This window comes from Manis javanica, chromosome 1 (genome assembly GCF_040802235.1).
Source record: "Manis javanica isolate MJ-LG chromosome 1, MJ_LKY, whole genome shotgun sequence".
NCBI lineage: Eukaryota > Metazoa > Chordata > Mammalia > Pholidota > Manidae > Manis > Manis javanica.
Genome location: NC_133156.1, coordinates 38,263,485 through 38,288,612, shown reverse-complemented (window position 1 = coordinate 38,288,612; position 25,128 = coordinate 38,263,485). Strand labels below are relative to the sequence as shown.

Below are 25,128 nucleotides of genomic sequence, written 5' to 3'. Positions count from 1 at the left end.
TCCTACCAACAGTGTAGGAAGGTTCCTCTTTCTCCACATCCTCATCAGCATTTGTTGTTTCTTGTCTTTTGGATACTGGCCATTCTAACTGGTGTGAGGTGATATTTCATTGTGGTTTTAATTTGCATTTCCCTCATGAGTGGAGCATCTTTTCATGTACCTGTTGGCCATTTGTAATTCTTCTTTGCAGAAGTGTCTGTTCAGATCCGCCACCAATTTTTTAATCTGGTTATTTGTGTTTTGGGTGTTGAGGCATGTGATTTCTTTATATTTCTTTATATATATTTTGGATGTTAACCCCTTAATGGATAAATCATTTATGAATATATTCTCCCATACTGTAGGATGCCTTTTTGTGCTGCTGATGGTATCCTTTGCTGTACAGAAGCTTTTTAGTTTGATGCAGTCCCACTTGTTCATTTTTTATTTTGTTTCCCTTGGCCAGGGAGATATGTTCATGAAGAAGTTGCTCATGTTTACATTCAAGAGATTCTTGTGTATGTTTTCTTCTAAGAGTTTTATGGTTTCATGACTTACATTCAGGTCTTTGATCCATTTTGAGTTTACTTTTGTGTATGGGGTTAGACAATAATCTAGTTTCATTCTCTTCCATGTAGCTGTCCAGTTTTCCCAGCACCAGTTGTTGAAGAGGCTGTCTTCTCCCCATTGTATATTCATGGCTCCTTCATTGTATATTAATTGGTCATACATTTGTGGGTTTATATCTGGGATTTCTTTTCTGTTCCATTGATTTATCGGTCTATTCTTGTGCCAGTATCAAATTGTCTTGATTACTGTGACTTTGTACTAGAGCTTTATGTCAGAGAGAATAATCCCCCCAGCTTTGTTCTTCCTTCTCAGTATTGCTTTGGCTCTTCCAGGTCCATATGAATTTTACAACTATTTGTTCTAGTTCACTGAAGAATGCTGTTGGTATTTTGATAGGGATTATATCAAATCTGTACATTGCTTTAGGCAGGATGGCCATTATGACATTAATTCTTCCTAACCATGAACACAGGATAGATTTCTATTTATTGGTGTCTTCTTTAATTTCTCTCTTTAGTGTCTTGTAGTTTTCAGAGTATAGGTCTTTGATATCCTTGGTTAGGTTGATTCCTAGGTATTTAATTCTTTTTGATGCAATGGTAAATGGAGTTGTTCTCCTGATTTCCCTTTCTGCTAATTCATCATTAGTATATAGGAATGCAACAGATTTCTGTGTATTAATTTTGTATCCTGAAACTTTGCTGAATTCAGTTATTAGTCCTAATAGTTTTTTGGTGCTGTCTTTAGGGTTTTCTATGTATAATATCATGTCATCTGCAAACAGAGACAGTTTAATTTCTTCCTTACCAATCTGGCTGCCTTTTATTTCTTTGTGTTGTCTGATTGCCATGGCTAGGATCTCCAGCACTATGTTGAATAAAAGTGTTGAGAGTGGGCATCCTTTTCTTGTTACTGATCTTAGAGGCAAATCTTTCACTGTTAAGTATGCTGTTTGCTGTGGGTTTGTCATATATGGCCCTCATTATGCTTAGGTACTTGCCCTCTATACCCATTTTGTTGAGTTTTTGTCATGAATGGATGTTGCATTTTGTCAAATGATTTTTTGGCATCTATTGAGATGATCATGTAGTTTTTGTCCTTTTTGTTGATGTGTGTATGGTATTGATTAATTTTTGAATATTGAACTGTCCTTGCATCCCTGGAATAAATCCCACTTGGTCATGATGGATGACCTTTGATTTATTTTTTAATCAGTTTGCTGACATTTTGTTGAGGATTTTTCATCTATGTTCATCAGGTATATTGGTCTGTTGTTTTCTTTTTTTGTGGTGTCTTTGTCTGGTTTGGGTATAGAGTGATGCTGGCCTTATAGAATGAGTTTGGAAGTATTCACTCCTCTTCTACTTTTCTGGAAAACTTTAAGGAGGATGGGTATTAGGTCTTCACTAAATGTTTGTTAAAACTCAGCAGTGAAACCTTCTGGTCCAGGGGTTTTGTTCTGAGGTAGGTTTTTGATTATCAATTCAATTTTATTGCTGATAATTGGTCTGTTCAGATTTTCTGTTTCTTCCCGGGTCAGCCTTGGAAGGTTGTATTTTCAAAAAAGCTGTCCATTTCTTCTAGGTTGTCCAATTTGTTGGCATATAATTTTTCATAGCATTCTCTCATAATTCTTTGTATTTCTGTGTTTTCTGTTGTGATTTTCCCTTTTTTTGTTTCTGATTCTGTTTATGTGTGTACACTCTTCTTTTTTCTTGGTAAGTCTGGTTAGGGGTTTATCAATTTTGTTCATTTTCTCAAAGAAGCAGCTCCAGATTTCATTGATTCTTTCTATTGTTTTATTCTACTCAATTTTATTTATTTCTGCTCTGATCTTTATTATATCCCTCCATCTGCTGACTTTGGGCCTCATTTGTTCTTCTTGTTTTGGTTTCCTTGTGAGTTTAGATTGTTCATTTGGGACTGTTCTTGTTTCTTGAGGTAAGCCTGTATTGCTATATACTTTACTCTTAGAACTGCCTTTGCTGCATCCCACAGGTTTTGGGCTGTTGAATTTTTGTTTTCATTCATCTCCATATATTGCTTGATTTCTGTTTTTATTTGGTCATTGATCCATTGATTGTTTAGGAGCATTTTGTTAAGCCTCCATGTGTTTGTGGGCTTTTTTGTTTTCTTTGCATAATTTATTTCTACTTTCACACCTTTATAGTCTGAGAAGCTGGTTGGTGAAATTTCAATGTTTTTGAATTTATTGCTGCTCTTTTTATGGCCTAGGATGTGATATATTCTGAAAAACATTCCATATACACTTGAGAAGAATGTGTATCCTGCTGCTTTGGGTGGATCCATCTGTTCTAATGCATGGTTCAGTGCCTCTGTCTTCTTACTTGTTTTCTGTCTGGTTGATCTATTGTGAGTGGTGCATTAAGGTCTCTTCAATGAATGTGTTGCAGAATTTTAATTCTGTTAGTATTTGTTTCACACATGTAGGTGTTCTTGTGTTGGGTGCAGAAATACTTATAATGGTTATATCCTCTTGTTGGACTCATCCCTTTATTATTCTGTAATGTCCTTATTTGTCTCCTGTTAATTTCTTTATTTTGAAATCAATTTTGTCTGATATAAGTACTGCTACTCCTGCTTTTTTCTTCCTATTATTTGCATGAGATATCTTTTTACATCCCTTCACTTTTAGTCTGTGTGTGTCTTTGGGTTTGAAATGAGTCACCGGTAGGCAGCATATAGCTGTGTGCTGTTTTTTAATCTATTCAGTGACTCTGTGTCTTTTGACTGGTATATCAGTCCATTTACATTTAGGACAATTATTGGTAGATACGTGCTTAGTGCCATTGTAGGCTTTGTGGTTACCAAAGGTTCAAGGCTAGCTTCCTTACTATCTAACAGTCTATCTTATCACTGATTACTCTATTTCAAATACAATCTAAAGGTATATTTTTTTCCCTCCTGTTCTTCCTCCTCCACTCTTTATATATTAGGTGTTGTATTCTGCACTCTTTGTTTATCCCTTGTCTAACTTTGTGAGCAGTCAATTTAATTTCATATTTGCTTAGTAATAAATTGGTCTACTACTTTTACTGTGGGTTTATCTTCTCTGGTGATATCTGTTTAGCCTTAGGAGCATTTTAATTTAGAGCAATCCCTTTAAGAGCTCATGTATGGATGGTTTAGTGGTGTTGAATTCCCTGAACTTTTGCTTTTCTGGAAATTGTTTAATCCTTGCTTCAAATCTAAATGATAATCTTGCCAGGTAGAGTATTCTTGCTTGGATGCCCTTCTATTTCACTACATTAAATATATCAAGCCACTCCCTTCTGGCCGTTAGGGTTTCTGCTGAGAAGTCTGCTGATAGCCTGGTGGGGTTTTCTTTATAAGTGATCTTTGTTCTCTCTTTGGCTGCTTTCAATACTCTCTCTTCATCCTTGATCTTTGGCATTTTAATTATTATATGTCTTGGTGTTGTCTTCCTAGGGTTCCTTTTGTTGGGTGATCTCTGCCCTTCCATGACCTGAGTGTCTATTTCCTTCCCCAGTTTGGGGAGTTTTCAACAATTATTTCCTCAAAGAGATTTTTCGTCCCTTTTTCTCTCCTTCTCTGGTATCCGAATAAAGCGACTAAGTTCCATTTGGATTGGTCTCACAGCTCTCCTATTATTCTTTCATTATAAGAGATCCTTTTTTCACTCTGTTCCTTAGCTTCATTGTTTTCCTGCTCTCTAATTTCTACTTCATTTCCCTTCTCCTCTACATCATCTAATCTATTTTTAAGTCCCTCCACTGTATGTTAATCTTCACTCCACTAAATGATAATCTTGCCAGGTAGGGTATTCTTTCATTATAAGAGATATTCATTTCCCTTCTACTCTACATCATCTAATATATCTCTAAGTCCCTCCACTGTATGTTTCATTTCAGATACTGTATTCTTTAGCTCTGAGTGGCTCCTTTGCAAGATTTCTGTCTCTCTGTTGAAGTCCTCTCTGAAAACTTGAATACTTTTCTGTATATCTGTAAGCATGTTTGTCATTTTTATTTTGAAATCTTTATCAAGAAGAATGATGATTTCAGTTTCATTTTGCCATCTTTCTGGTATTTTTTTTGTTGTAGTTTTGTTTGGACCAAATTCCTCTGCCTCTTCCTTTTTTTTTAGTGTTTCTTATGGAATAATAGCTGTCAGGTGGTGTTGTCTAATGTTCAGAAGCTCAGGTTCCTTTGTGGGAGCCCCAGATGTTGGCATGCAGTGGGTGTTGCACCTGTCTGACTTGTATTGATCTGATTCCTGGTGCACTGTCAGCTGATCTCACAAGCAGGGAGAACTCTTGTTCAGGCAGCTGGAGCTGCTACAGGTGGAGCCACCCTCCCTCTGGCCTGCTGCAAGGGAAGGGGCCGCAGGTGCACAGGATCAATGTTTGCCAGGAGGAAATAACTTAGCCAGAGGATTACTTGCCTTCCTGGCTGTAACACCTGCCTCCACTGCCAGGTCAAGTGGGCCATGCACCAGTGGAGGAGCCTCACCATTGTGCCCCTGGAGCAGCTGTCGGGGAAGCCACCCTCCAGCTGGTCTGCTGCAATGGTGGGGTGGTAGGTGAGTGGAACCAGTGCCTGCCAGGAGAAAGTAATGGTAGGCTGCATATCACAGTGGGGGGCCTCTGGGATGCATTGCCAGCCAGGGGGATGGAGCATCTTAAGCTTCTGAGAGTTGCCCACCATATAGGCTGAGTCAGCTGGGAAGGTGTTATCTACCTGCCCTTTCTCTTGAGCAGAGAGCTCTGTGTAATCCTTGACCCTCTAGCACTCCTCTCACTTCTGTGAAGTCTTTAAAACAGCCTGTTGTTTTTTTTTTTTTTGTCTCAGGGGGACCAGTAGTGTGTACCTATTCTGTACAAGCAGCTGGAATCTCAGCCTCTTCAAGTGTTCTGCCCATCTTTGCTTTCTAAGCCCCACTAATATCCAGAGCACTGTGAAATGTGGGTTTGTGCTCCTGGAGCAGATCTCCAAGGCCAGGTGTTCAGCAGTCCTGGGCTTCTACTCCCTTCCCACTCCACTCCTCTTCCTCCCACCTGTGGGTTGGGGTTGGGGAAATGTTTGGGTCCTGCCAGATCACAGCTTTACCATTTTATCCTTTACTGTGAAATCTTCTCTTCTCCCCAGATGTAGGCAGCCTGTTCTGCAGTCTTCAGGTTGTTTTCAGAATTAGTTGTATTTGCTGTATTTTTGTGTTTTATGAGATTTTGGGAGAAGGTTTCTGCTTTGATTCTTATACCACCATCGTTTTCCCAGGATCTGTTCATCCATTTTACAAAAGTTATGGCTATAAAGTAGCTATATTTAGAAAGTTCAGGGAAACAGACATAAATGGTCTTATTCATCTTACCTGAGCACCAAACTTAAAATTATCAGTGGTCCTTAGTTATCCTTAACAATACATATATATATTTCATATGGCTGCTATTAGCTTTCATATAATTCTAGGTCTTTTTAGCTTATTTTAAACACATGACATTATTCCATGGCTTCCAAAATTATTTTAATACTTACAATATTCCATTGATTGGATGTGCCATGATCTATTTACCTGTTGTTGGGGAAAGGCAAATTCCAGATTTTTCTTTATAAATAGCACTGTAGTAAACAAGTTTGGGTCTATAAAGTTTCCTTATTGTAGGTTATTTGTGGGATCAAGTATGTTATTAATTCTGTTTTATGGAAAAGCAGATACTGGGCTTTCTTGAAAAAGTTTATTATACAAATACTATAAACACAAGAATGATAAGAAAAATATACCTATAATACCACATCCAAATAAATCAGCTTGCTTCATTTTTCAGTTTCCCTGTAAGTCATGATTCATGTGAATACATCATTTTTATATACTTAACATTATTTTTTACCATACTGAAATAAAATCCTTACAACCCTTTTTAAAGTCAAAATGATGTTCCATAAAGCTGAAATAATCACAATCTAATTAGCCTTCCCTTTTACCTGGTTAGGTCATTGCTAATTTTTCCCATCTTTAAATGCTACTGCAATGTTTATCCTGTTGCTAACAACTTTTTCCTATTTAAATATTGTTGCTTGGATGAATTTTTAAAATGGATTTACTGAACCAATGGGTATGTACATTTTTATGGCTCTGTTAAAATTGACCAGTTACTTTCTGAAGATATACACCGATGTTCACTGAACCACTGTGCATATATGCATTTGCCTCAACCCTTTTTCATAGCATAAGTAGGCAACTTCATATTAAGGAGAGAATTATACTTAAAATTAAAACAGCTCTAGCATTTGCTAGTAGAATTACCCTAAGCAAGTTCCTTAATTCCTTTAACATTATTTCTGTAAAATAGGGATAGTAATATCTACTTTACAGGGTTAAACATAAAGTATAAAACACAGTCTTATTGCATGGCTCTCAATGTGGTCACTATTTAACCAGTCTTGTAGGTTAAAAACGTCTCATTGATTTAATTCAGTTTTCTTTTCCAAGAGTATGAACATGTTTAATTACATTTATTTGATAGTATTAACCATATTTTATTTAGTAGATTCAAGTTGGACTTTTTAACATTTCCAAAATCAGATTGCATTCTAAAGTAAATATTTAATGTAGTAACATTCTTTCATTTTCCTTGAAAAGTGGTTATTCTCTGTTACATCATCCAGTGTCTTAGAATGGAAAAAAGAATTATATGATTACTTGTGTGAATTACATGCTTATTATCTTTTTTGTTCATTTATTTAGTAATATCTTGATGGTTTTCTTACTGATTTTGTATGAGTCCCTGAAAGCACTTAATTTTTAACCATTTCTCCTATTTACTGCTATTTTTCTTTTTTTCTTTTTTTAAAGTTCTGTATGTGTGGGGATGGAATAGGGGGAGGAAGAACTTACAGAATCGCATGTTTGAATATGCTTTTGCACTGTCTTTTTTCATTCTTCCTCAGATCATAGGTAAGTTATTATTCAATTTCCTGCTACTTTTTTCACAGTTCCTCCATACTGTGTTGTAATTGGCCTTTTTAGATCTCTGTCCATCCCACTAGACTCAGAGATATTCAAGGGCAAGGAGTGTGTATTATTAATTTAGAAGAAAATAAACATTCAATAGATGCCATATAACATATATTTAACTCTGGTCCACTGGAAGTAATTTAAGGTGGAACTCTGAAGTTTCCTCTCCTTACCCTCATCAAAAAATTTGATCAGTTTTCTTAATACCAATTAAATAATCAGTACCTTTTCATTGGTTTGCAATGGCATTCCAGCTATCTGTTTCCCTGTCACCATGTACTTCCCATCATTGCTTATTTCATATCTATAGCTGTTTGTTTCATTGCCAAGACTGCCTATTTGTGAGCTGAATGAGTGAAGAGACCACCATGTTGTTCTTGCTCTCTGTTTTGGGGTGCTTAAGAATAAATGGTAGATCAAAGTGATAAACTCACTTCTTAAATTCACTTGAGTCCATTTATGGGTTTTCTGGCTTATTCAACCAATTCTATTTAGGTACTGGCACTTTGCTGGGCTCAGGTGATAAAATGAAGAGGAAGCTGTGCCTCTGTTCTTGAGCCCATGTTCTGCAAGATTGAGCACAAGAATTACTAGGTTGCTTCATTACAACATAAGCCACGATAGAGGTGTGGCCAGGGTTCCCTGAGAGCACAGGGAAAGGCTGCTTGATCCTCAGGAGGGCAAGTTAGAGAAACCCTCCTGTAGGGGCGACGTCTGAGCCAAATCTTAGAGAGTGAGACACATGAAGTAGAGGGGGGTTCTGGTAGGGAAATATGAAATGAAATTAATCTGTATTTCTGTTTTTGAAATGTCACTATCTTTGTTATTACAATTTTGTACTTTTAAATAGTCTCTTAGGTTTGCATCATTTTAGTGCTTTTATGTAGGGAATATTCCTTTACGTTTTTCCTTTTTTATTTTTGCCTGATATATTTTAGAATTACATTGTTTACTTTCGAGAAAATTGCTGTTGGGATTTTTGTTGGAATTTTGTTAGATATGTAAATTAACTTGAAGGAAAACAGAAAGTCTTTATCAATTTTAGCCACTTGTGTGTTCAGCCACAAGTTGGTCTCTTCATTTTATATTTATCTCTCCCAAATTTTTACATTTTTAGCATATGTTACAGCAGATCTCATTATTTTTCTTTATGCATAAACTTATAAATGTATGTATGCATATACATTATGTATAATATATATGTAATATTTAATATCAGAAAAGGTATATCTTGGATGGAATGTCCTACTCAAAACTATTTTACATTTGCTGAAGAAATAAGCACTTTTACTTTGTTAATTTTTGTTAATTTTTTAAATTCTACATTTCATTAGGTTTTCTAGTATTTTTGTCATAAATAAAAAACACATTGCTATAAATACATTTTTAATTTTATATGTCTCTTAAACTTATTTTTGATTTTCATTATCTATAGTTTTGTCTTTTTTAGATTTTTGTTTTCAAATTTTTAAGGTGTAAAATTTGAAATTATGTATGCCATCTTACATTTATTGTTGATTTTTGTATTTTAGTTGGTTGTTATGGAATCATAAATTCAATGTTTTGTTTATTCATTTCTCTATTGATACATTTAAATGCATTTATTATGTCCTAAGACTGCTTTGGAAAAATTGCATAGTTTGTAGTGTTTTTATTATTCTTTAAATAGGCTGGGCTCCTTTCTCAAATCACAAATTAATTGGAAAAGTGTTTTTCCTGGAATATTTCTGTTCATGTAAAATACTCTATTTTTCAGAGAAATAATCTGAAAAGAAAAACTGTTTAACTTTTTCATTTTGAAATTCTTTTTCTTTTTCTTATATGATTATGGACTAAGAGAAGTTTCTTTCTCTGATGCTATGTGTAGTGGTGTGTGTGTGTGTTAATTTTTTACTGGTTTTTATTGTATTGATATACAATCTTGGTTTCAAATATATAATACAGTGGTTCAACAGTTACCACAGTTTGAAAGTTACAAGATAAAGAGTGATTTAAAATTTCCTGCTACAATTACATGTTAATATTCTTATTCTTATATTTCAAAGCTGTGGATTTTTGGTTTTTGTTGCTTGTCTGCTTAGAACAATGGTCTAATCATGTATAATGGACAAGAATGCATTTTCATCATTATATATGGTTCATCTGAATCTCTCCTAATACTTTTACTATTAAGTCTACTTTAAAATTGATTTTCCTTTTATTCAAATTTTATAGGTTAATTTTTGCCCAACAAGTTTTTAAAGCAACTTTTGACTTGGTCTCTTAAAAGATTAAAACAGATGATTTAGTGTTATAATTTCTCCCTTTGATTTAATATCTATTTCTTAAACTTTGCCATTTCAAAACACTTACTTCCTATTAAAAAATACCATAATTTAGATGATTCTATTCTCACATTTTATATACCCACTTTAAATTCTAATAAGTTGTCTTGAAATATCTTACAAATATTCTGTAATCGTGTTTAATTACTTGTGCTAGAAAGTTTCAAAGGCTGACCTGCTGTCTGTTCATTGATGGGTCATGAGAGACTTCCTTGGGGGCTGTAAAGTGGTCCTCAACTACAAGTGTTTGAGGGTTTTAATTACTTTGCAGTCACAGACTAAAATCAAGCTGTCATTGGACTTAATTGGAGAAGCTAATTCAGACATGTTGCTCACAAGCTTCTCTGAAATGTGGTTGTCTCTGTACTCTGATTCCTATTCTCCACCTCTGCATGCTGTGCTCTTTTCCTCAGATGAAGTGATCCTGGGTTATTAAGGGGGTTACAGCATCTTACATCTTTTTCAAAGAAGTCAAAATCAGAGGAAATGTGAAAGTTGCTGGTGTATACCAAATTGCCACTTAAAAAAATGTCCTTCCTTATAGGGAAAGGAATATAGCTCTTTTTAGCTTCCTAAGAGTTCATCAGCTTTCTAATTTTGTATAAACAATGGTGTCAATTAGTTTGACTTGCCAGGAACTACCTTTCCCTCTCATTAGGGTTTCTGTATCATTTTAGCGATGCTTCAGTATTTTTTTCGCCAGTGCATCAGGTCTCTTGAATGGTGATTTCTCTGATTTCATTCACTTTGTCTTAATTTTTTTTTGGTAAATTTTCCTCACAAAAAAGAAACCAGATGATAAGATTACTGCATCTTTGGAGATAAACTGCACCCTACCTGGGAAAAATACTTATTATAGTCTTTTACCTTGGGGATTCTGTAATGTTGCTTCAGTGTCATTTGTAGTCAGCAGCTAAATTTGATGAGATATAATCTATGATCAAAATACAGTTGGGAATGGGCACTGGTTCTGTCATGTATTGGATATGTAAAATTTGTCTTAGATTTTCTAGATGAGGAAATGACTATCTTACAACAGTCTCTATAGACTTTAGAAATGAATATAAACATTCTAGAGTTCTAGGTTGGTAGGTTAATAGGTAAATCATAGTATAATGTAGAATTACAAGAGAAATTAGAACAAATCAACAGGGGAGTGAAGGAAGAATGATGAGGGCCCCAGAGATACGATGGGATTGGGATCCTGAAGGAGGATATCCTGGGGTGTGGTGGTGCTCGATGGAAGGGCAGTCTAGGTGGATGGAATAGTATGTGCAAAACCTCAGTATTGTGGAAGGCCAGATGTGAGATGCTCAAAATGGAGGATTGATTGTGGCAGGTGTATCTGAGTGGTTCTGCCATGATACCTTCTGTCATAAACTGTTTCACCCAGGACCCCATCTAGGGGAGCAATGCTAAGGTGTTCTTTGAAAGAGGATAAGAACTGATTGACCAGGGATGGGCCCCTGGCTCAAAGATGGCTCATGCGTAGGCTGACCAGGAACACTAAGGTAGCCTGATTAAAATGGTTTTACCTGATGGTGACCAGTCAGACTGGCTTCTTCACTGATTTAGAGAGGGGCGTGGTAAACTGTAGCAAAAGGAACACATACAGGTTATCAGGAGAGCAGTAGAGGATGGCTGATCCCTTGACCTGCTCCAAATCCTGGGGACTCCCCAATCCTAGACCATGTCTACCTTATAATAAGCTCTCTTTTATAAGGCAGCCTGTGTGAATCTCTTCCTGAGGGCCAAAATAGCTTAATCAACATGTTTGGCCACATCAAAGAGATGTGGAAGAGAAGTTAATCCAAAAATTTATTTCTGCAGTAGAATCAACAGGAGTGACTACTTTAGCAATTGTGAAAGAGGAATTCCCTAAAGAAGTGGACAAGGGTGCTTTCCTTCTTACCAATCATTATTTTTATTAATATATTTTACAAGACTGCAGTCGAAATAATATTAAATACAAATTTTTTTTGTACAGAAAGTGTAATAAAGTTAAAATATTTCCTTGTAATTCATAGCATTATTGCAATGCTTACAAAATTTTTGCATAGAGTGTGCAAGGATTGATGTTATTCAAAACAAAACAAAGCTAAAAAGCTCTTCTTACATCACACCCACACCTGGAGAAAAACAAAATAAAACCTAAAAAGAACCCAAAGGATGAACTCATTTGCTTTATGGGAATGGGATTCCTTTTTCAAATCGAAGCAAATGGCACTTCTATGACCTCATCTTTTCTGTTGAAGCACCACAGTCTGGCTTCTCAGGAGCACATGTGGCCAGCAGGTAGAGGTGCGTCCTCTCCCTTTTCCTTCTAAAACATGACCTCCTTAAGAGGTGTTTCTGCTTCTTCATGGCCTCAGAAGGAGAGTAACTTCACTGAGGAGGTAGTTAACACATGGAAAGTTTCCCATGGAAAACTCCATTTCCCCTCTCACCAAAACACAGGATACAAATTAGGCTGATTTTGCGTCCACCCCAAATTCAAGTGTGCCAACTCTTCCCTTTACTTGGCCTGAATCTCCCCTCCCTCCCCCAGAACCTGACTTCTGGCTCTGGTGATGTTAGTTCCATGAGACTCTTTAAAGGAACCCCTTCCTGATTTGCCACTGGGACACCCACCCACCAGCAAAAGACAATCCTTGAATGACCTGCCCCAAAGCAGGGTCCTTAACTTTTTTTTTTAGCTCATTCTTTTACTAAGGTTTTATGGAGACTTTGAGCCAGAGGAGCACTAGAGGACCCTGGCTGGTCTGAGAGCTGAGTCTGTTGGGAGCAGTGACCAGCTGTGTCCACCACCCCTGGTGGGTGAGCTAGCGCTGTTGAGAAAGCACAAAAAGCAGGATGAACCCCAGTCTCTTTGCTGCTGTGATCTCTCAGCTCTGGTTGGGGGCAGGCTGACAAAGCAGGGCCTTAACACGGGCATACTGGTTTATAACCTGTTCGGATGGTCTTTGGCTGAGTTAATTCTTCAAAATGATTTTAGGTATTTTGACTCTCACAGATCAAACCCTGATCCCTTTGTTCAGAAGATGAAAGTGCTCAAAAGCCACCAGGTTGTAAGGAAGCTCAGATGTACTCATCTTCTTTAGTAGTTGGAATGCCACCAACCTTGTTGCTAAATCTAGGAAACCAGTATAAAACAGCTGTACAGGTCCCAGGTTAGAGGGTGTTTAAATAAGAATTGGCAAATGGGTGCCCTTTACAACTCAGATCAACTGACAGTGAGAGCCTGAGTGCTTTGATGAGAATTCTGCCCATGGGGAGGCTGTGGCTCATTAGTGATGACTGGCAAGATACGGGGTGTGGGTCTCAAGCGTTATTAGGGCCAAAGTGGCTGGCTTGGGTATTGAATACTTAATGCTGATTGAGTCCTTACTTGTCCTGTCTTCTTTCAAGGAAACAGGGACAGTGATAGACATTGAGCTTCCTTCTATTTGACTCTAAGTTTTGCCACAAGTAAAGATAGGGATGTATGATAACCAAATGGTGTCTTAAGACCTCACCTAAGATAAGATATTTGGTTTCTGAAGTATAGAACAGGGGAAGGAGATGCATGTGTACAGAAATGCTGTTTTGTTTATCCATACCTATAGATCACTCAGTATTCACATTTACTCTTAAACATAAGGCTGGCAACCCAGCCATCTTTCAATTTGTAAGGGCAAGCAGTCTGACTTAGCAAGAACCACCCAGAGAGCAAACTCATTTTTTTGACTCCAGATTGTATTATTCAGACAGACCACTTATGTTTTCACCACAGGCATTTCTACTACTAGATGCTGTCATGGATGAGAGACTATAGATAGGAGGGAGATAAAAGTTTTATTAGCCTCATCCACGCAAGAAGATCTAGACTAAAAGCTGGTAGGAGGCACATCTCACAGCTTGAAAAATTGACATATTGGTGACTTCATAGCACAGTGGTGTGGAGTTAGACCCATATTCCAGCTCAGCCATTTTCTAGCAGTGGCTTTGGGCAAGCTTCTTAACCTCTCTAAGCCTCAGTTTCCACATCTGTCAATTGGAACTATAAAAGAACCCTGTGTTGAGGATGAAATAAGTGAATGCATGTAAAACAGCACAATGCCTAGCACATAAGTGCTTAATGAATACAAATGATTATAATTGGAGAATATAATCCAACTTTTGCCGTATCTTGGAGTAGGTTTTGAGTCCAAGAAAACCTCTTTTATTTTAAGTAAAATTTACTGGGTGTGATTCTTTTTGGAAAGAAGGTTAGGAACTTTGCTTAGATTCTCAAAGAAACTATGACCTCTGAAACGTTAGAACCTCATGAATTAGATGAATATGGGGACAAAGAAACACCACCATCTTCCTTGTCAGCAAACATCATCTACCTGCCTTCAAACAGTCCATTGCTAGACTTTTCTTAAGGGACTTAATTGATCAGCCTGGAATTTCTTACCTTATGAAATCTGAGCTAGCTCTGATTTGACCAAAATAACCCAAATGTAGAAAAAGGCTGTTCCCTTTTCTGTTCTCCCAAAGACAGCAGCCTCATGTATCTGACCTTAGCTAATAGTGATGAAACATGGCCCCCTCATCTGCTAGTGAGCATGTCTACATGCCTAAAGATGCATTTGGTACATTATTATTCTGGCTTTCTATTAAGATGTGTGGATTTGGACTCTAAACATACTTCTTACCTACAGCAACTTCTCCTGTGTTCTATTCTGATTGTAAACCTTGTGGAAGTGGAACTCATATCCCTACTTGCTGGGCTGCAGTTGAGGAGTAGCACTTGGCTTTGCTGTTGGGATGTTTGAGATTGTTTATTGATGGATTTGATAACCTCATCAGTATGTATGACATCACACTTCCTATTGCATCAAGGGCTCCCACATTCTTGAGCTGCTCTTTTTCTCAAAGGAAGATGCTAATTTCCTATTCTGTCAGGGTCTGTAAAGGGAAGTATGTGTGCTGAGGGGGGGGGGGGGAACCAAGGAAAATAAATGTATGTGAGCATGGGCCACCCCACATGGGGCATTTTCTTTCACACTTGTGCTCCAATACTACTCAGAACGAGGACCTCCCACAAATAATTATTTACCCTTTGCCATTCAGACCTGCCTTGAGAAATTTCAAGGGCTCATTATGAAGAAAGCTTTTAAGGAACCATAGAAATCACATTGCCTGTGAAAGTGCTAATGTGGGTGGTGTGCTGCGCTGGCCGAAGCAGCAGGCTTCAGACTGCTTTATCTCTTATCAGTGGTTTAGCTTTGTGAATGAGAAATTCATAGGCAACTGTATAATTTTAAATTCCGATTACCACAAAGAAAGAGATGCATCTGACATCCCAGTGCAGTAGCTTTTGACTATTTTTAATGGAAATATGTTGGAACTGGAGGAACCTTCTACCCAGGGGGAAGATGAAAGACCAAAAAGAGACATTTTATCTTTGAGATAAAAGGCCTGTTTTCTGAGGTTGTTTCTTTTATTGTAACTTCTTTTTCCACCTGCTACTGGGGCACCATGCAAATGTATCATTCCAGGAACTGCTTCATTATCCTTTTTGTGCCTAAGATTTCCCAGCCCAGGGGAAAGAGAGGAAATGGATCTTATTTACAGCTTATTTAGATGAGATTTCACCTTTCAGAGAGCCTTATAAAATAAAGATCAGGTGCTTATGTGGATCAATTTACCTCATTGGTCCCAACATAATTCTACCTTTTGCCCAAAATAAACAAAAGCAAGATATTCTTATGTAGCTGTTCTTATGAAGGGCAGTGCTGCCAATTTAACCCTCTTTTGGTTAAATCCACATAAAATGCCAAAGGACTCCTTTAATTGATGTTGATTAGGCTCTGGTAAATGGTGGTTGTTTTCATTAAAAAACCCCACAACTTTCCTCCTAGACATGAATAAGCATGCTGCCAAGAATCATTCCTGACTGGGGCTATTTTAACAACATTGAGTGTGAGTATGAAGCCCTGGATTAGCAATAGAGATGTTGCTCTGGTAGGAACCTGCCTTACCACACAGAGGCAGAGATGTTGGAATTCATCTTTGAATTGCACTCCCACTACACCAAAGAACAAAAACCCAGGTCCTCAGAAACAAAACCAAATGGCATTAATTTGGTTTCCCCCAGAATAGCTTCATGAAAGAGTTGCACTACATTTTTTTCTTCTTACATAATTTAAGATGCTTCTTCCAATATCTCTAATTATTTATTGGTTCCACCACACCTTCTGGCCTGGTGCACTCATAGGAACGGCAAGCATACCAGAACTGTGAACAACTGAGGTGATGGATGTCAAAAGATGTGTTAGGTCCAGAGAATTCTAGAGGGCCATGGAATGGGCATATTTCTGGAATATGCGATGGTGACATGGAAACCTCTGAGATTGCAGAAATAAGTCTTTAGGAAAGAGAGTCTAAATTTAAGTCATAGGACTCCTACTTCATTTTGTCACATAAGATAACGACCAAAGAAACCACTTATTTATGAAGGGTCCTAAGACAAAATGAGTTGGAAGGTCACGGCTCTCCTGTTACACTAAGCTCTCTTTTAATTCCAAACTCACTGCTCCCCAGCATCCCATGAGCCCTGTGAGCCTACATTTCTCAGACAAGTGGATCACTTTTACAAGTAGCATAAGGCTGACTTTTTTCTATAGCCAAGAATTTATATTCCCCAGCAAACATAGAAAGGTAGGCTTACTTCATGCTATCATGAAGTTTGCTTTCTCTTCTGATGTATTCAACACATACCACAAATCACCTCTATGTCAGGGGTCAGCAAACTTTTTCTGTATAGAGCCAAATGGTAGGGATTTTATGCTTTGCAAGCTATGATGCCTGTGGCACATTCAGCCCTGCTGTTACAGTATGAAATCAGCCACAGACAACATATCAATGAATGGATGTGGCTGCATTACAATAACATTTTATTTACAAAAACAGGTGATGAACCAGATTTGATTTAGGACCAGAGTTTGCTGACCTCTGCTCTAGAGTTAAACCTCAAGCAATCTTTGGTCTGTGGTAGATGGATATGCAATGAAAATAATCCAAAAGAAAACTCACCTAAGGGAAATTAAAGGCAATTCAAGTTTATAGGATCTGTCCCTTGTACAACAATGACTAAAAAGCCTCACACCAAGTTTCCATGTATACAGATGCCACCATAAGGGCTTTTTAAAACCTCTATCATACCCCAGTAGTTTCTCAAGACTTAACTTTTATGACTTATTGAGCAGATAACAAATAGAACTAATTGCCAAACATACTTGGAGATTGGTTTTTCATTTATAAAATTGTTCTGAAAATTATTAGTACACTAGAACTTCTAGAATATTGAAGATTCATTTGAACTTTTTGTTTGTCATGCCATCCACTCACTGATGAATATACTAAATGGTATGATTGTCTAGAAAATACATATAAAAATTAGAATCTCACTTTTTTAAAATTAAAGGTTATCAGAATTTAATGTAAAAGATATTTTTTCCAGAACTCAGGTAAAACTTTCTCTCATGACCATGGACAAATATTTCTAGTTGGAGGAATTTGGGAGGAAAAAATGTATGTTGAAGAATTTAAAATGCATTTTACTGAATTCTGATGTCTGAACTGAAATACGTGATTTAATTCTTGCTAAATTTCCTATTACCTAGTATATTGTGGTTACTTAGCATGAATGAAAATCAGAATTTTTTTTTATCATGTCAGTCCATGTAGATACTTGATTTTTATTCTTGCTTACCATTATTATTTTTACTCTATTTGAGTCTGATTATCTTTATGATTAAATTCTGCAAGTGGGATCACACTAGCCTTTTTTATTGGCATAAAATTCCCAAGGTGCTGATCTCAGAATTTCATGTAATGATTGGAACAAAATTAGGAAAGAGGTTCAGGGAATCTTTCCTGTCATTTATAGATTATGTATTTGAATTGTCAAAATCTAAAGGTAGCCTGCCTGCTTAAAAATACTTTGTCTTAGGTATTTAGCTACAAAGGACCTTGTAGTCACTACTCTTTATCTGAATGATATGGGGTAGATGCTCTCAGTAGCCCAGAGGGCCTCTCCTGGTTTGACAAAACCCTGTGTGTAGTACACACAGATTCTGACAACATGACTCTGCAGGACATAAATAATAATGATTCAGAGCAACTTGATTTTTTTTTATGGTTTTCATTTTTTAGACTCTAGCATTGCAAACTAAGCAGTCTTGCCCTTGAACAACTCAATTCTTCTACATGGGATATGGAGGAGGAGTGACTGGTGGGATCCTAGGGTCTGGAAGCCAGTAGGACCACTGGTCAGGCTAGGATCCTCACCCAAGTGACTAAGCAATGCACAACTTGCTTTTATAGACCATGTGTGCAGAACTCAGCCTGATACTTCAGTGTCATCTCAAAAATATCAAACAACGTATTCATCACTAATGACAAATCTTTCCCTGCTTGTGAAATAAAAAAAAATCAGAAACTTGTTGAGGAAAAAACAAATCCACTCAGGCCTATAAACACTACTTCGTTTAGGATTGTGGAGCCACTTCTTGCCCAGTGGCATCCAGGACTCTCTAAGCCATATCTGTCTCCATTCTGGGTTCCGAGTCCACGTCTGTCAGCCACTTGGTTTGTCTACCAGCTTTTAAGATGCCCAGTCATTACTAAACCATTACCCTCTAATCACCTAAAATAAACTACAGGTAACAAGATAAATAAGATGTGCTTCTCCTTGCTGAGTGCATTGACTTAAGGCATAGGCACATTTCCCCCTCTTTGAACAGAGATGGTGTAATCCCCTGTCCCAGCACAAGAGCTGGCCAGGGTGACCCTGGAGCAGGACGATGAAGGTGGAGTGATGAGAGGTAGTTGATGGCGGGAATAGAGAGCTGCTTCCACATATGGGAGCACATGCTTCTGGGCCCTGGGAGACACAGTGTTTCTGATAAAACACTTGACTCAGTTTATTTTAATTTTCAGTGAACGTTTCTGGGGCATGGAGTACCTTTTTAGATCTGTGATTCTGATTCTTGGGTCACTATTCTTGGGAAAAACATAATGGTGGATTTAGGACTATGAATATCCCAACACTGAAACAACATATAAGAAGACTGAAGCTGGAGAGTTGGTGCATGCCTTTGAAAATAAAAGGCATGTCTCTAAATCACCTACCAATCCCAAGACACATACAAAAAATAATTAGGTTCCCTGTACTACTCTTAGATTTCTATCTCCAACTCACTTCGGATGGAGTAGGGATCTGCTCTGAAGAATTCTGATTCACTTGATCATTTTGGGCTAAGGTGTGTTGCAAACAGTCGGAAGTGAGGACACAACAGCTTTTGAGCCATTTTCTCTCCTTTAAACAAAGACATACCGCTATTTATTTCTTGCCTGTCAGGCCATTGAGTAGCTTCCAGCCGACTGAGGAGCAGCTGTTACCCTGTTTTGTGCTGATTTGTAGCCCCTATTTTGGCTGTGGGATAACATGTGAGTTTGAAGGAAGTAAGATAGCAGGATTTGAGTGAGCAGTGCCAATTTTGCTAAAATTCCTCCTCCTCATTCTTCTGACTACAGAAGCCCTGAAACATTTGGCTGCAAAGGCAGATCAGCCCTTTTAGGTTTTGACAGCTGACTTCTAGGGCACAGCCCCATCCCTTGCTCGAAGAGGGAGACGTTGGCCGGCCTTACTAAGGCTAAAAAAGGAAACCGAATGTGTATTTTTAATACAAGGGTCTCAGCACCTGAGCACGGAGTTGGAGATTCCCGCCATCACTGCCGTGTAATGACACTAAGGGAGAAGATATGCTGTTAAACATGGGGGTGAATATTCAGTAAGTGTCTGATACACTGTGTGATTCTGAAGGGTCTGGGGAATACTGGGCCTGAATCAGTGTTTTGATATTATTATGTAGGTGGTGGGGTTGGGATGGAAATGACAGTGGATATCACAGGGTCACCCATGGTTCCTTTTGTACTGAAACCTCATTTTATACAGAGGATATATATATATTTATTTATATATATTTATATATATTTATATCCACCCACACACAAACACACGCACGCACACACACACCCATACCCACACACACTCCAAAGGTCTTTGATAGGCTTTCTGTGTTCTAGTAAAAATAGCTGGCAGCCAATGTCTAAAACCTTTTAAAAAAAAGGCCTTTATGCTGCTGACAACGTCCACTATGGATAGTCTCTCAAAGGCAGACACTTGTGTTTATCTGACAAGTGGAACCAGTTCCTGCCTGGGACAGGAATAATCTCCCATTGGCACAGACGCAGATCTCGAAGACCTTCTGCCTCGTTCCTGTGGGCGTGTAGGATCCATGAGGCAGTCTAGGTAGTTTGATTTTCGCAGCATCTAACTTAATCTAAAGAGAGTGAATAGGAAGGAAAGAGTCCGTTAGAGGTTGTCATTTACTCTCTCGACATTCAGAAACAGTAGATGAATGTCCAATTCTACTTAAATCGAGTGAGCCTCTCCCATGTATTGAGTATTCTAGGCACAGGGAATGTGGAGATGAACAAGAACAGATAAAGTCTCTAGCCTCACAGAAGCTTATCTTCTAGCAGGACAATGTAGCACTGGTCTCTATTAGCAGTTTGCAGAAGTATATCATGTAGAATTGAATAGAGTCCTAGAGTGAAATGAAATTTGGAAACGCTGGGTTAACAATTTTCTTTATTATGGGACCTCTCAGAGCCCAAATGTGTCTATGTGCAGGGTAAGTCTTCAGGAATACGCAGCACTTTCCAGTCCTAAATGACTGTTAAGATTACGACCATTTCCCCCAGTCTGGATTCTGATAGCTATAAACTACACAGGTGATACAGTCACCATTTCCAAATGTGTGTGGTTTGGAGTTTGTGGCTCTTTGCCAACAGTTTTGATAGCTGAATGCTCTGACTCACTCTTTTCAAACAAAGATAGCAAATGCCAGGCCAATCAGAAGGCCCGCTTGGTGTACAGAAGTAGGTGGAGAGATTACCTCGAAGGAGATGAGAGAAGTGGAATAGAATTTTGCTTTAAAAATAAAAACACATTTTCCCTTCTTTTTAAAATTCTTAAATAGAGAAGTTGCTTATGAACATGATGAAGGCATTTGAAAAAGGTTGCAGTTTAAATCATATTTTCTCTGGGGATTTGGTTTACCTTGCTTGCAAAAATGCAAGCAGCTCTCTGTTCACCAAGGTAGGATTACGTTGGGTAAGAGAATGAACATGTTGGGTAAGAGCCTTCAACGTCTGGCTGTCCAATTTTACTCTCTTTGAATGTTCTGATTTGGGATGGCTGTTGGACCTGATTCTCTCTTCTCAGTGAAGTGGAAACATACAATGCAAACTTTAAAAATGAGGACAGGTAAATTAAGTTCACCTTTAGCCAGATGAGTGTGATATACAGTTTAATTATGATGGCTATCTAAAAATTATTTTAAAGTGATGAGAGAGAATTTGGAAATAGCATGCAGTTTTGCAGCCATATATGTAATGCTGTACTTGCAATACATGCTGTTTTCTCAGCAGTTGACAAGTAATGTCATAACTTTTATGTGCTGTGGATTTGGCTTAATCATGCTGTTCAATGTATTTATTCCAGAAGTAAAACCTTCTGATTGGCTCCTTTTGTTGTTATAGTGTAGGGTCAAGTTTAGTGGCAAAGGGATAACAAACCAGTTTGGGGAAAGTTTAGCTTGTCAGAACTGTGTATCTGTGGACGTCATCCTTCTCACCCCTACCTCTCCATCTTTGGACTCCAGTCTCAGCTCTGTTCTGCAGGTGGCTTCCAGATTGCCGGCTTCTGCATTTATTTCTACTCCTTTGGGGGCCTCCATTACCAGAGACCGGGTTGGCGACTCCAACCTGAAATACATACAAGACTGAGATTAAAGCTCTCATTCTCTTTTTTTTTTGGTAGATTTAAGAGGAAGTTGACATTTAGAGCATTAAAATGGCATTTCAGTATTCAATCAGGAAATTCTACTTTGCTTTACAGATCTGATCAACTTTATGAGGGAGAACGTAACATTTCTAGGCTTTATCTTCACTGCATATCAGGAAGGTTGTAAGGAAGGTACTCTAGGATTCTGGCCTCATTTTATGTTACACCCAATTATTGTTTTAGTGGTATAATTAATCAAATTCTTATGTAAGTTTTGTTAATTTTTAGAGAACAGCAATCTCTCTGTCTAAATGGAACTTCCTGAAATTGGTAGAAATTCCTTTTATTTTGTCCTACTTTCTGTGTCTTCCACAGAGGCAGAGGCAGATAGAGGTTAGTTAAGGAGACAGACTTAGGAGTTAATGCCGGGACTCAAGCTGGGCCCGCTTTGTGACCATGGGCAAGTCTGTCTGTCTTCCTTCCTCTTTTCTTTCTCAAAGTCTTAGTTTCTCATCTATACAGAGTTTCAAGTTGTGCCTGGCACATTGGCAGTGTATCATATGTATTTATTATTATTGCTGTTACTATTGTTATTAGACCAGCAAATCATCATAAAGAAATCTCTCAGGCCTTAGTCAAATATGCAGTTGTCAAAAGATCAGCAGTTGCTGGGGGTTGGGGAGGAGAAGTGATCTGACTGCAAAGGGACAGCGTGAGGAGAGGCTTGCAGGGGTAGAGCTGTTCTGTATCTTCACTGCAGTGGTGGTGATGTGTCCCTGCATGCTTGTGAAAACTCGCATAACTCTACTCCCAAAATAGTGAATTTTATTATATGTAAGTTAAGAAATAGGAGCATCAGACACACTTTATGCTAATTATGGTAAAGCAGAGGGTAATACTCCCCTTAGATCTTTTGCCTAGATCATTTAATGTCAAAAATATTAACTAAAACTCAGTCATCCCCTGAGTAGTCTAAATTTTAATATAACAGTTCTTCCTTGACTTAACAACGGGGTTATATCCCAATAAGCCCAGGGTAAATTGAAAATATCCTAGTTGAAAATGCATTTATTGCATCTAACCGCTGCACGGCACAGCTCAGCCCTTAAACGTGCTTAGGACACTTATGTTAGCCTCTGGTCGGGCAAAATCATCTAACAGGAAGCCTATTTTATAACAAAGTTTGAAAGCTCATGTAATTGATTGAAAACCTTGCTGAAAGTGAAGAACTGTGGGTGTCTGGGTGCAGAATGGTTTTGAGTGTGTCGGTGGTTCACCCTCCTGATCGTGTGGCTGACTAGAAGCTTCCATCCCTCCCTTCTCCTCCTAAGACCTTCACCGAGCTGTTGCTGAGCCAGGTGCAGTTATGCCTCTGGTTATGGTTTGCTTCATATGCTCGCGGGTTTTCTCAGAAGGGGGACCAGTTACCAGAACAACAAGGATGACGGCTGTGCAGAGCGGCCTTGCCCGGGATCTCAATCCAACTGTTGAGCTCCTTCTGTGTGCTTGACTGCCTCTTGCTTAGGAAATATGAAGAGAGTTTGTGCCGTTTTCTTGGTTTCTCTCATAAGGTTTGGCTGGCTTACACTGCTTATCCTGCATTTTGTAAGGTCTTCTGTTTCCTCTGATGTCGACACCTTTCCCCTTATGGATGAGTTTCCCTTCTGATAACGTTGTCTGCTCCACGCCAACTGTGTTTGCCCTCTTCTCAATGGCGCTGCTATCCTTCACCTTTCCCGGGAACAGTCCTCGTGCCATGTCTCCTCTCCCTCCATCAGCGAACTCAGCTCTAACTCATGAATGCCGCCTGCTCTGTATCCTAGGGCAGTTCCATTTTGGACTACTGTAACTGCTCACAAGTTCTGTCTCTAATTCTTCCTTCTTTCCAATGTACTTCACATACAAATACATCTTCCTGAAGGAGGCTTTGAATATATCACATTTCTTATCAAAACCTCCATGAGTTCCTTAGGAAAGATCTGAACTCCAAAGCTTATCCAGCCATTGAGAACTTGGTCTGACCTATTTTGTTAGTTTTATTTCTTACTACAAACATCAGCTGTGTGTCGCTGAATACTTACTTGGTAACAGACACTGTGCAAAAGCCTTTATGTGCTTTATGTGTGTTACCTTATTTAACCCTCACAAATCCTATGCTTTGGTACTTCTTTAGTCCTAATTGTACAAACAAAACACTAAAGTTAAATGACTTGGTTATACATCTGGCAAAAGGGCAGAGCCAAGATTTGAACCCAAGTTTAGTGGGAACCAAAGCCAGTATGTTGTCCACTATACCAATAACTGGACTTCTTTCCTATTATATCTTCGTGCTATCCTTTTAATTAAATACCACCTCTTTCTTCATGGAATTAGCACTTGCATTTCCAAAACCATTATCTGTAAGTAAGGTGATAGTACTATAGTTATACATACTTCCCAGGACACAACATTTCTCATAACCTATTTAAAGTCAATATTGGTGACATCAAATTCAGGAGGTGGTGAATATGTACATATTTGGTATGTGAATGATTCATACTAAAAGACATAGGAAAAAGGTGTAGAGCTTGGAGAACTTTATCGGGTGGGGTGTTAGCATTTCAGACAGGCATTAGAATTCCCTTTACTCTTGCTAGCCTCCTTTGGGTTCTGAGAACAGCGAGGACCCATAAATGACTACTGTCTTATTTCCTCCCTCTGCCTTGAGAGTACCAGGGTGCTGAGAAAGAGAGCTACTCTGAAAGTGTCTCCTACAGTGAAAGGCTCCAATAAAGCAGCATGACAATTTCCTGGGATCAGAGACAAACAGGTAGCTTTCTGTTTCATAGTCCATCTGAATGTCCTTTACTATTAGGCAAACCTCTGTTCATATGTTAATCCAGCCACTGTAAAAACAACTCCTGCAAGAACCCTTTGGGCCTGCAGAGAGCAGACAAAGCCCTCCTGAAGTGATGTCAGTCAATTTCTGACCATAGATTACCAATCACAGCACAATGGCTTAGGTGGCATTGAGCGAGGAAAAGTGGAAGAAGGCTCCTTTGAAGGTCCTGCTGGCTCTAGGAAATGCATGCTGCTTCCATTTGTTGAAAATGCAGCCCTCCAGGAGGACTGGAAAGACTCAGAATGGAAGAGTGGCCGGGAAGGGAAGGCTTTGTTCGGGTGGGCCATGTGCTCCAGAACAAAGGTTGTCAAATGTAAGTATCAGAATCCACCAGAAGGCTTGTTGAAACAGATTGTTGGGCACCATGCCCAGAGTTCCAAGCAGGAGGCCTGGGGGGTGCCTGAGCATTTGTGACAAGTCACCAGGGACTGCTAAGGCTGCTGGTTCAGGGACCACACTTGGAGAACCACAGCTCTAAAGCAAAGGTCATAATC

General features: G+C 38.5%; 1 protein-coding gene across 4 annotated transcripts in view; it reads right to left on the bottom strand.

Moving 5' to 3' along the window:
• Positions 1-8,996: 8,996 nt before the first annotated feature.
• SGCD (sarcoglycan delta) overlaps positions 8,997-25,128 on the bottom strand; it is a 981,442-nt gene continuing 965,310 nt past the window's right edge. For 2 of the 4 annotated variants that reach the window (XM_037025144.2, XM_073231312.1), the window contains 2 exons: positions 21,611-21,734; positions 9,004-20,245 (listed from right to left, as the gene is read on the bottom strand). In XM_037025144.2, coding sequence (XP_036881039.1) covers positions 20,072-20,245; positions 21,611-21,734 — 298 coding nt within the window. In that variant the 3' untranslated portion in view covers positions 9,004-20,071. Of the gene's footprint in view, positions 20,246-21,610; positions 21,735-25,128 lie in introns of all 4 variants that reach the window. The other 2 variants (XM_073231315.1, XM_037025143.2) reach the window with 2 other exon arrangements.